At 37.6% G+C, this 12,708-nt stretch overlaps 3 protein-coding genes across 3 annotated transcripts; 1 reads left to right on the top strand and 2 right to left on the bottom strand.

The window, feature by feature from the left end:
* Positions 1-398: 398 nt before the first annotated feature.
* LOAG_02714 (hypothetical protein) lies at positions 399-1,320 on the bottom strand (the record flags this gene model as incomplete). The annotated part of the gene is made up of 3 exons (XM_020446099.1): positions 399-464; positions 629-785; positions 1,094-1,320. The coding sequence occupies 3 exons, from the start codon at positions 1,318-1,320 to the stop codon at positions 399-401; spliced, it is 450 nt and encodes a 149-aa protein (XP_020303517.1).
* Positions 1,321-2,566: 1,246 nt separating this feature from the next.
* Positions 2,567-2,875, bottom strand: LOAG_02713 (hypothetical protein; the record flags this gene model as incomplete). Its single annotated transcript, XM_003138250.1, has 1 exon — positions 2,567-2,875. The coding sequence occupies one exon, from the start codon at positions 2,873-2,875 to the stop codon at positions 2,567-2,569; it is 309 nt and encodes a 102-aa protein (XP_003138298.1).
* A 4,718-nt stretch (positions 2,876-7,593) lies between these two features.
* Positions 7,594-11,267, top strand: LOAG_02712 (HMG box family protein; the record flags this gene model as incomplete). The annotated part of the gene is made up of 8 exons (XM_003138249.2): positions 7,594-7,692; positions 8,276-8,419; positions 8,676-8,840; positions 8,984-9,237; positions 9,410-9,566; positions 10,003-10,182; positions 10,357-10,512; positions 10,767-11,267. 8 exons carry the CDS (start codon positions 7,594-7,596, stop codon positions 11,190-11,192), a joined length of 1,581 nt encoding a protein of 526 aa, XP_003138297.1. The 3' UTR covers positions 11,193-11,267.
* Positions 11,268-12,708: the final 1,441 nt, after the last annotated feature.

Here is a 12,708-nt window from a genome sequence, read left to right as displayed (position 1 = left end):
AAAGCGGCATTGTAATAACACTGAAGATTGCACCTGATGGACATCATCAATTTGGAATGTGAACTGTGTGGGGTTTAATGGATTGACAAGCAAGTTTATCTATATGGCAAAGAGCCAAAAAACTCGGAGTTTCACAGTGTTAACTTCATTAGTTTTAGTTGTTGAGGAATATAAATATGATAAAATGGAAGTTTAGGAAGGTGATATTTGAAGGAGTCAAAAGTGTCGGATTTAAGGATTTGACAAGAGAAGGGTTGAGATTTTTGGATCATCAACTCTACCCACCTATTAATTATTATTGCTCTCTCGCAAATCTTATCATGTGATGAATTCCCTCTTTCCATCTAGATTTATTACGAGAATGAAGTAGTGCTCATTAATTACCGGAGATGTGCATTTCAATGGTCCCTCTTGACATTTATTTTCAGCACTGAGCACTGATGTACTGCCTGCTGTATCATAGCCTATAGTTTTTAATTCATATGGAAATTTGAGCAAACCGGTAAAGGTTAATGAAATCAGAATGACTCAGAGATTAGCAATGACGAGGTGCCGATGGTATAGGTACACTCAAAGACACTGCATGACGAAGTGCGACAGCTGCTCATCAGCGCTCCCTTCCACTCACGTCACATCTAATACGATGATAGTTAAATCTCATGTCACTTGCCCAAAGACAAGATGCAGTTGGCAAATTCATACCGCCATTTGCTTCATTGATATATTTCCCTTGCTGTAGTGAGTTCCAGGCACCAAGCGCCAACTGCCGATAAAAATCTTCTGGTCTGCAAGTTTGAATTTCTAGAGCTGAAATTTGTCATTTCAATTTGAGGTGTATCGAATGGGACAATCTATCGCTATCATTGAGGAATCGCTGAGAACTGTTGCTCAGGGAGGTCGAGTATTTCGTGATGCTTTTTTATTTTCATTGTCTGCAGAGGACAAATGCATCACGAACGATTGTGAGGTGCCCGAGCATGTAACAAATCATTCCCACACTATCCATTCCAGTTCTGTTTCTCTTTTGAAATTGTCAAGATAGCTTCAGAGTTCTGGTGTCCTTCAGCGAGCTCTTCTACTTCAACTTTAATACCGCATGGATCCGACCGAAGGAACGCGCGGTAGAATAAATTGTCTGTGAAGGCTTCTGTTTGATTTGCTCGGTGATGTTCCTAAATTCTCGAGACTATGATACGATAATCTGTAAAGTATGCGCTGGTGCCGCCAGCTATTGGCCCTTCGAACGGGGCGTGGTGCTCTTGCGATGTGAAACTGAAGTGGAGCAGATGCTCCACCTTCGATGACTACTATCAGTGGCATTACCGGAGGCTTCCTCCTGGATGTGTCGCCTTTTCCACCGCGGTAGTAAGAAGTGATCGCCGCACAAGTCTTCCAAGTCTTTTGTTTTGTCTTCCTTCGCGTAGAGGTATTTCTGGCTATGCAAAATTGCTGACCGAAGTTGTTGCATAAGCGATACAGTAGTCAAATATTCTGTTGGAAGCCCTTTTCCACTTCTGCTGATTATCGCTAAACCACACGGATACACTAATCGACAGCTATGTGTTCAAACCGATTTGCTGGTTAGTATTTGAATAGAATAGTACTCTATAGTAAATATTGTATAGGCCTGGAAGCCCATGAACATGATAGTTTTTCTCTCTCCTCTGTCTCCCTGATTGTTTCCTAATGACAAATGCTTATTGACAATTTCTAATAACAAATGTTTGCTGGTTGGTATTTGAATGGAATAGTACTCTTGCGGATGTCATATTCATCCGCGTTAAGAGTAAGGTATCCGTTTATCTCTCCATCCTGCTTCTATTCCACATCCCCTTGTTTCCTGTACGACTGTTGTTTAATAAATGACTTCCTTCGCGAAGCATGTTGAGATTGAACAGTTCAACCCATCCATACTACGCCTTTTGCTCAATCAAACGGCGGAATTTAAGAAGGCAGAGCTTTAACAAGTATTATAGATCATTTGTTTCCAGTAGAACTCGCTATATAATGCTAGTTGAGGAATACTGTTGTAAGGTTACCCTCGAGCCTCTTTACAAGAACTGAATTTGTGGCCTCATGGCGAATTTATTGGATGAGACAGACCTGTTATAGCAGTTCTTCTCCATCTGTTTTGTTAATGCAGTTTCTGAATCCCGTGACATACGAGGAAAGTAATTTGCCAGCTTCTGTGAACTTTCTCCCATCTCCTCATATGGTTATGGTTGAATGGACAAAGGTAAAAGATTATGTTTATGATAACGTTGTACTGTATTTGATATGATTCCAAGAAAGATTGTCCCCTAAGCTTCGAAGTTTTTTACGTCACTTGCAGAAGGTCCCATCTTCCGTTTGTCTTGCTTGCCGCTTAAACTTGTTCAGTGTTAATTGCAGTCGTGGCAGGCATTTAGTTCGGTCATATGATTGTACTTTTCTACTACAAGGCGCAGTCGGTCATAGTTTGACAGAAAGCTAGTGCCTTGAGAATTGGACTTTTTTTTGATGTTGTTCTGGGTATAGAGAGAGCGTCCATCGAGGTAACCATCTCTAAAGGCGTGGGGAACGTCATTCATTCATGAACATGTTGAGCAATTTCAAGATGATCAGCTATAGTTGGATATATTGGTACCAAGATACCAATGCTTATCTGGTAACCCAATTGTCTGTTGTAGGGATTCCGATATTGAGGTCTTATTTTAGAAGACATATTAAGGTGGTTCATTTTCTGCTGGAGATGTAGGGGATAGGAGGTTAGTGGCCGTTGTTGCGCTGTGGGACGCTGTTGGTGAACGAGGTACCCCCTACTGAGATCGAACCGATCCCGTCTTTTCTTCCCGAAAGTGGTGGAAGTATGTAATTGGTACTGACATGGTGCCATGACACTTTATTAAACCAAATTTCCTGATCTTGATGGTATTTGATTAGAGAGAGTGAAGAAGATCGCGGCGGAGAATGGTGGGAGATTGAAGTTTCAGTGACCTGAACACCATATAACTCCGGGAAATGAGAGGTACAAACCTTTCACTTCAAGCAATGTTGATATAGTACAAGGTTCTTGTTCGTAGAAAATCAATGCCTAATAAAGGAAATTTGAATGAAAAGCGTAACTCATTTTCGAATGGGACGGGGAGTGTACTGTAATAACCATTTGTACTTGTCATTGTAAGTGATCAATGAAATGTGTCAAATATTGACCTGTGTTTCTTTAATTTCTTAATTTTTCAAAGACATCAGTCAGACTGTGTCTTCATTTGGCGGCAGATCTATCTAACCTAACTTTCAACTCCTAAAATGAACACTCGCGAATGTTGTATTCCTGATATGACCAGTGGAATTACATTGGAAAACTTGTTTACTACTGTTAAATTAAATGTGGAAGACTGATAGATCTCGAGTTCTTTCATTAATGGATAGTCGGAGGGATTTTTGTTGAGATGATAATCATTATGGCTCATTGTCAGACGATAACAATAAGCCATAATGATGATGATGATGATGACTATTGCAGGAATGATAGTGGTAATAGTGACGGTAACGATTACTTTGCCTGAGGCAATGAAAATCATTCTTTACCTTTACCCAACCCTTTTCACCGTGTTTTTCACATGTCCGAAAGCAAAAAAAATGCTTGTGCCAATATCTCAACTTTATCTGCACTCTTCAATCCCTTTCACATATTTTTAGTTGTGGTTTGATTTGCTTTCCTTTTTCTGAATCACTTTAGGACCATTCGTCATCTTACGCTACGTCTTATGATTACTACAAACCTACGTGCTTACTGCAGGTGTATGACAATACTGTAAACACTATTATAATAACTGCTTTAGTTTCGCTTACCCCGGCGGAGCTGTTTTAAAAAATTCGGTTTATTAGTCGGTGATTGTATTTAATTCGGAGTAGTTTTGCTGTTACCCAGTAGTGCTTGGTAACATCAGTTTTCTAATTGAAACAAATTAGTGAAGTCTGAAGCGGTCAGGATCTTCCGAATGAGCTATTTTCTCAACCTTGAGAAATCATATCAGTCCTTTTATGGTTAGTTTCATCCGAGAGTCGAAGGTTTGTGGTACAGTATTTAAGTGGTACTTTCAGTACTTTTTTTATCAGCTGAAACCTTAGGCCCATTTAGGCTTTTTAATCTGAGTATTTTGTTGCGACGGTTCCATCTAGAGATTTCCTTTATTTGATCGTTTAAGTTTTCTGCTTGCTACAACTTTTTTTTTGTAATAGGAGGTATTTAAGGAAAGATCAGTACGAGAAGGTTGCCCTGTCTGGGACAGTAATTGATAACAATTTAAACATTTCGATGTAACGAGCCTACTTTTGTTCTCTGCAAAAACTGGAAAGTTTTGAATGGAGTGAAGGTGGACAACTAGGTAGAGCCTAGCACTTGTTAAGTTCATCAATTTAGTACAGCAAATTAGTTACACTTTTGATTATGTGGTTGATTATTTGTCTCCTTTATTGAAAAGTGGTTTATTCTGATTACTGAGATTAATGCAGTTTATTTGACATTTCTGATATCCGTCTTCCTTTTCCAAAATTTGTCAATTTCTAACGTTCGAATTTAACTGTCTTTTAGTCGGTAGGGAATGCTGTTCTATAAAAAGAGCATTACATAGATTTCCATATGGGAGTAAGCAAACAGTCGTAGTGTTTGTCGAGATTAAAATCAAAACTTTGAAGTTATTGGTTGCCAAATAACTTGAAATGGTATCGGGTATCCTTAGAATTACCGTTTTTCAATATGGTAGGGTAGTTTCAAGAACTTGTTTTCAGTATCTTTAAGTGACCATATGATGTCAGCAATGGGTAGCGATCAGGTTTGTTCGATATTGATCGCCTTATTGGTAACTTCTAGATGTTGTTTGGTTGCGGACCACTTTTTAGGACATGTTTTGTCTTGTCTCGTGATTTCCAGTGTACTTGAAAGGAGTTCATTTTTGCTTTTAAATAGCGCACTCCGCACCTCGTGTAACTCGAGGTTGGTTATCCGGTGTGATGGGATGCTTTGTATCTTCCTGTCATCGTTTTATTGTGTAGTGTTATTGTCAATGAAAATGAGACACACAAATACTAATTATTCTATAAGCTTGTGCACCGTACTTTGATCTGGAACACTAAAGTAAAGAGCATGGATCGATTAATACTTGACCTCACATTTTAGCAGCTGGTTTATTTTGTATTATATAGGGGGATCGTAAAATTCATGTTTTTTGAATTTAATGAGTTCTGGCTAGTAAGGTAATCATGAACCCAATGTCTTCATTGAAGGACAACAAGTCCTGGATGATTCAGTCATATCCAGCATTTATGTGTAGCGATTTTACGGTAATATCGGAGAGGTAATTTAGTAAATTTATGCTTCCTTCCATCATTTATTGGTCTTATTTCAGGTAAGGATTTTCGGATTGATTTTTTTCGTTATTTTATCAGACATTTCATTAAACATATTGATGTTACTCTCCCGTAAAGAAACTGTCCGGAATCGAAACAAATCTCGATTTCAGCCCTGCATCACGCGGTGTTTATGTCCAGTCTGTCACCACTAAAATCTTGTTTTTCACTAATTATTGTGTATATCCCTTGCTTCTATGCATACTATTATATCTTTCGAGCATACCATCGGTCATTTTCATCTTCTTTGCATGCTACAGCGTTGTGAAATCTCGTTTTTACGTTATCACTTCAATTGCATGATTTGCCAAAAGACAGCAGCAGCAAATCAGATCCTTCTGCTCTTCATTCATCCCTACGCTGCTATTATGTATATGCGGACTTGTCTAATTCTGATTTCACCTCTTCTGCTCAAAATCACCCGACAGAGCAGATACTTTACCTATATTATGAGACATTTAGAGCTAGGATGCAATAGTTGAAGTAGATGAAGCGGCGAAGTGTACTGGTCAATTGGAACCATTGTTCTGTTAGGTGACACTGTAAGTACGTTTATGTTTCTGAATATTTTTCAATTTCCTATTTGGTATTTAAAGGAATTTTTCGGCCAGGGTAACAACTCGTTTTGTCAGTAACTTTTTTCGAGAACTTTTACACTTTTCAGATTTTTAAACAAATTTTAAGAAATAGGAAAAATGGAAGAACAGAGTGAATACACTTGGTCATTGTTGAACGCTTTAGTCTTCAAGCATCCTGGTCAGAATTACCTTTTTAAATTGTTCAGGCTAGCAAATCAGGTCTGCGACTTCTTAGTTCACTAGTGTGCACAGAAAAGTTTTAAGATATTCAGAATTCTCGGAATTCCACATAGAGGCATTGAAGAAACGACGAGAAGAAACTGGGTCTGTGGAACGATGGTACTTACTTGGACTCATACCAAATGACTTCAATATTATCCGGTTTTATAGAATGAATTTGAATTCACGAGCATATTGATATCCTTTTGTCTTCAAAACTGTTATATAATTCAGGATAACCCAATTTATTTTTCCCGGTTTCTCTCTTCATCCTTTTTTCCGGATAACAACTGTCAACATTCTTTGTATTTCTCATGTGGTCCTTACTTTAACACACATTCTTTATCGACATTTTTGTTCATCCACAAGCACAACTCTTGCTACGGTACCAATCTTGCAAGTCTTGCTTCCATCATTGATTAATTAAAATATTAAGAGAGCAGGATGTGATCCAACCGATGCTTTTTATATTACCACTTATTGATGGCTCCTGATAACACGTGCGTACTTCGTCATTTTTTCTTTCTTAGGGTCATTTAAATTGTCATCGGTTTTAGAAATGTTGCATTTCGTCTTAATTTCGCGATTAATTGGCAAAACCTTCAACTGTAATTTAGATTAAAAGTTTTCCCAAATGTGAAGAAACCTTCGTAGAATCGAAAGGAAGTTTTGATTCTAGAATCTGAATCTTGATTTGCTGATGTACGGAAGAATGCATGCTGGAAGTGTCATATAGGATTGTTATATAGGAAAGCGCCTTTAATTCATTCATTTTCTTCATCTCGATTTTCTCCATTTTTTCGTTTTTATTCCTAGATTGATCTCATTTGTGGGAACCAAGCATTAATGCAGGTGGGTCAAGTGTTGCTTACTCCATCTTTTTTAACAATTTCATTTTGGTCCCATATATCCCGTGATGCAAGTCGAGTTATCTTTCTCTCGGGAAATTTGATTCCTTCGTCAGTTTTTCTTCATCCCATGTTTAATTCAGTCCTGAGCCTTTTTCTCCTCCACTTTTTAATTTATCCCCTCTTTTGGAAGTTCGTTTTTCCTCAGTTTCAGTGATAGTTGAGTTCCTGAAAAGGAACTGTTGGGATGATGAAAGGAGCGAAGGAGTCCTCCCATTATGTTGCATTTCGAATTATGCCAATACTGCTTAATTGACAATAATTTGAGTTTAACTTGGGTCGCAATAATTAACGTTTTTTTCGCAACCCTAACTGTATATATTGGTGTCCAGATTTAATTAATGCATAATTTTATTGCAGTTCTGACTGTCCTGATCACTCATTTAATATTCTTTTGGAGCATATTTCCGCTTATAAAAGCATAAACGGGATATTTCTGTCTCACTACTGATTAATATAGATAGTAATATTGGCTGGAACTTTGCGAAAAAGCGACCATGTCATCTGGTAGCCTTGTCATGGATAAGCCTTCATTATTTTTACCTATCAAGACTGAAATGGATCTCAACTCGCATGGCCAAACAAATCACTTGCAGGTAGATTTACAGTTTCTGTACTGTTTGCTGTTCAAAACATAATATCCCCAAATTACTTAGTTTTTTCAAATGGTTATTCCTCCCACATACTGTTAAATCTATGTTACTACTATTTGTAATGTAATGTTGACTGTGTCTATATTTGTGTTTAAAATTCCGCTCTAATTCAAATGCGCCACTAATTCATCCATATTCAAGTTTAAAGCTCAAAATATCTTTTAGTTGCAAATTCAAGTGACTTTCATCAGAAGGATTATTTTGTATCCAGTGTTTGTTCACCCATTGTCTTTCCCTTTCTTTATTCACCATTCTAATTTCTGTGCGGTCATAACTGCTGGTGTCCTTTCCGCTTTTTCAGAGGGACTTTTTGTCGTAGTCATATGATTTAGATGATTTGGGAAATCGAACGATTTCTTAGTGGTCACTATCTTTGTTCGATAATTGCAGAAGAGTATACTAATGTTATAATTTGAATTTTTCTGCGACCGCGTGATTTGTCAGTAATTTGTGGTTGGTGTAATAAATTTTGACATGGACTGGAATTGAAGGCCTAACTCGGAAACTCTGGATTCAGTCTTTTCAGAACTTATCGCCGATGGAATTAGTCAAATTGGGACAACATTTTCAGCTCGATATACACCACCAACAACCTCAGCAACATTATTCTTCTGTCACATCATCTACGTCGAATGGTTGGGATCCCACGGAACATTTTGGCTCATTGAAGGTTTGCTCTTATGAGGTATACACTTCTTCCAACCAAAAATCCTCATTTTTTCTGTAGTTTTGCAATTTCAATTCAGTTATTTGGATTTTTTAGTAGCAAGAATTGTCAAAACATTTAAATTTTCCTGCTTAGATTTCTCCAGTATTTGATCTTCTCCAGGGACGCAAATTATTTCATTCGTTTTAATCTTTGGGATGGTTTATTTTTTACTGTGATATGTTAGGGATTTACTGTTATGGATTAATTTCGAATACAGGTTGCTAAAAACAGTTCCACTCCCTACACGGATGCGACAAATTGTAAAAAATCGAGCAATCATATAAAGCGTCCAATGAATGCTTTCATGGTCTGGTCACAAATGGAACGTCGGAAAATTTGCGAAACTTCACCGGACATGCACAATGCGGAAATCAGCAAAAGGGTTTGACATTTAATTCAACTTATTCCTGGAGTTGTCTGAATTTGTACTGAGTACAGTTATGAAAAAGTGGGTTTAAAGCAGGTTACACTTAAGAAAACTCTTGAATCTCTACAGTGCCGCCACTTTTCAAGTACTTTTTTTAGCTTGGCTTACAATGGCGTCAATTATCGGATACTGAGAAAGCACCGTACATTGCGGAAGCAGAACGTTTACGTGTGATGCACATGAAGGAATATCCGGATTACAAGTACAAACCGCGGAAGAAGCCGAAAAAGGGTGCGGATGGACAGGTTGCTGTTTCTGCAAGTAATTCTTGTCATGTGCCCAGTCAGACACTGCGACACAATAACATCACTTCATCGATTACTGGTGCCAGTCGACCGAAAACACATAAACGGTAGATCCGATCTTAGAATATTTTTGTAGACAATAATCATATAGAAATGGATTACAAGGAAATTGTCCTTGTTTAAGGGCATTTACGGTAGAAATTCGAGCATGGCTATATGTTCTGTCCCGTTTTTCCTGTTATTAGAACTTATGCATTGTATTTCTAGAGCGTATTGCAGGATACTTGGTTTGTCAGTGAATGGTCAAAGCGAAATCCATCACCACTTACCATTTGCTGGTAAATCGATGAAGATTGACCATGACGGTATTCGTTATCTGAATTCGGCCACCAACGATCAAAAGATATCACCACTTGCAAATGTCGCTATAAAACAGGTAAATATGAGCAGTTTTTTGTCGGGAAGTATAGACGTAGCATTGGAAAAAATGGAATAAATGACGTGTAGTGACGTAAAGTTGACGTGAAGTTGATGTAGTTTATTGACTTATTTGTAATAAGTGTTATGGTTGCTAAGTGTTTGGCGTTCAGTCGGAATACGCGGTCATTCATTTGAAATGATTCTTTTGGCGAAATGCTAATTAGTTAGATTTCTTTTTTAATATATATTGCTTTTGAGTATCGTCAAATTCGTATGTGAGGAGATCCTTATAATTCTAAGTTTTGAAAACAGGTTCGTAATTTATAACATGTACAAATTTTTTATATCGCAAATTGACTGCTTTGAATTTTCTTGTGAGTTCACGGAAGTACACGCTAATTCCGTTTCTGAAAAATAGCTGAGTAAGAAGAGACTTACCTGTGCAATTATAGGAAGGGTTATTCAAACAGTCATTTTCATCACCGAATAATTTTGTGAGTACACCAGTGACTCCGGAAAGCGGTTTTTACGATGATTTTTATACATCAGCTCAGCATCCCGCCGTCCCGGTGTATTCATCTTTAACAGCCAATGCACCATCGCAACATCTGTTGATTCCTTGTACAAAAATGGTTAAATTTCCTAGTAATTTACTCAGAAATTGCAGGCTTCGGAGAAAATCGAATATTTTTAAGAAATACTTGTAATTTTCGATAAGTGTAAATGTTCCAAAAAGAGTCTGGAATGTCATTTTTAAAATCTATTTGGAAAATTTAGGAGTGGTTATAATGGCTGTCCATTTGCAGAACCATGTAGGTGATGTAAGTACTTCCTACAACACTAGCAACGGTAGTGCATCATCGATGATGCATCATCAGCAGTTCTCTGCATACTATCAGCAACCACCATCAACCGGGCAATCACCAATTGCTATTCCGAACAATGCATTAATCGCTGATCAGGTAGGGGTTTTCCAAGGTATCATTCATGAATTCTTTGTTGGTCTTGGCATCAGAATTGTCCAGTTTACGTTGATGAGGTGTTGTCTTCATCTGCCTCTTTGATGGAATGCAGTGATGTAAATCATTATTGATTGATTTTCTTACCTTTGGGAACATTAATTTGATATGCAAATATGTCATTTCAACAAACGTGGTACACATATTTCATTGGTATCAAAACTTTCGAAATATGATTTAAGCTAACTTTGTTTCAGGATGAATTGCGTTCGATGTCAAGCGGGTCGAGTAGTGGATACGCGAGCGCAGGAACAGCCGTTGATACGGAAACAGCTACCAGCTCAGTTCCTATTATCACTCATGTAGTCAATGTACGTTCCCCTATTTGCTCCATGTCTTATTATCCGTCAAGTGGACCCAGCACTAGCTCTGATCCATTTGTCTCAAACGGTTCTACGCAGCAGTCATCAGCGCCACCGCCACCATCATCAGATGATCCAAATCAGTCTCAGACCGATGTCGAGCTTCTGCCATCTATTAGTGATTTTCAGTTTCCAGCTGCGATGAGCGGTATGTGGGGTGCGCCAGTCAGTACAGATTTATGGACTACGACATCAACACACCCAAATCACCAAATTACGCGATCACTAACAAATTATGATGCTTACTGCAATCGCATCTAGAAGTAGATTTGTTCAAATTCCTTTGAAACCGCAAACTTCAAAAACAGAACTTCTGAGCAATTGAAACCTTACCGCATAAAATTTTCAACGGGAAAAAATGAAAAACATCGGAGTATGATTTTTATTGCGGCGGTTTGAATTCGAGGTACTGTTGCTGCCGACTGTAATTATGCTTATCAGAAGATGACAATGTGCAGAATTTGCATGCGCCTTTGAAACTCTAATGTTGTCATTAGGCCCATATCAGAGGAGAATAGTGAAGTCATTTAGCATCACACTGGAAACAGTTTTTAAGCTTCACCTGGCTTTTAACAGTTGTTTCCGCCATCTGATACACTATGCTTTTCATCTCCCCGTCATCTTTGTCATCACTGCATAATTTGTTCTGACCTCATATAATTAATTTTTTTACAAAACTGTTCCTAAGTAATTTCCCATTTATCTAGCATTGTTTGATGCTGCAATGTACAGTTTCAGGTGTAGTCATTTACATTTTCAATGTGTTTTAAAACAAATCACTGTTAATACCTTCTTTATGTTATCTATCCAATATTCATCATGTATTTCCGGGAAGCCTTAGAAACTTCCCGGGAATGTTCAGAGACAACGTTACAACCATGTTTGACTACTTTTTGCGTTTTTATTTAAAATTAACATTTGGTTTAGATTTTTGAGCAGAAAAATTCAATGCTTTGGTTTTCGGTGCGTGCATATATTTTTGAAAGAGTTGGTCGGTTTATTCTTTGTGGTAAGAGTTGTGGGTTTACTAGATTCTTTAAGTCTTTGCAACTTCCTGCAGTTCTTCCTTTTTAGAAGCGCTTCGGAAACTTGGTAAGATTGTATATGCATAGTGTGGTAGTGGTTACATCAAGTAGTCAATTGTCCGTTCTTACATGCTCTTACAAATCCGATATATTCGCACTCTTCAGTAGACACAAGTATTAATCTTATTGTTTGTGCGACTTCCTGCCTTTGTGCATGATTCGGCATTTGCGACAATTTCATGAATTGCAAATTAAGCTTACCATTCTCACTGCTTCGCCATTCGCAAAAGTTTGGAGTAGTGCACAGTATGATATACACTGCTTGACTGCTAGTTAGCACATTGTGTTACCTAATAAATTGCAATAAAAAAAGACGCTAGTTTTGACTAGCAAAGGAGTAATGGTGACACGTTACTGTTTTATGTCTGGGTATGTTTCTTATGTTCGCTATAATGACAATTTACAGGTGGCGCAGTGATAACACAGTAAGTGTCGAAGAGCGCTTTTGTGTCCTCTAATTTCATTCATTCAGCTCGTTCCTATACTTATTTTCCTTGCATCATAGAGTTTTGTTATTATTTTGTTGAATAAATCCATTTTATCTTTTATCTTTTTGCTCTCTTCAATCAAAACATAGCTTACAACATTTATCATTTGACTGACTTGTTTAGCATTCGATTTTGGTCTTATTTTCCCCTTTTCTATTTTATTATTGTTGGAAAATTGGTGTGGGATGATAAATTGAGAAGATT

Source organism: Loa loa, assembly GCF_000183805.2.
Source record: "Loa loa unplaced genomic scaffold supercont3.12, whole genome shotgun sequence".
NCBI lineage: Eukaryota > Metazoa > Nematoda > Chromadorea > Rhabditida > Onchocercidae > Loa > Loa loa.
The sequence above is the reverse complement of the archived record's forward strand: the minus strand, read 5'-3'. Positions and strand labels throughout refer to the sequence as shown.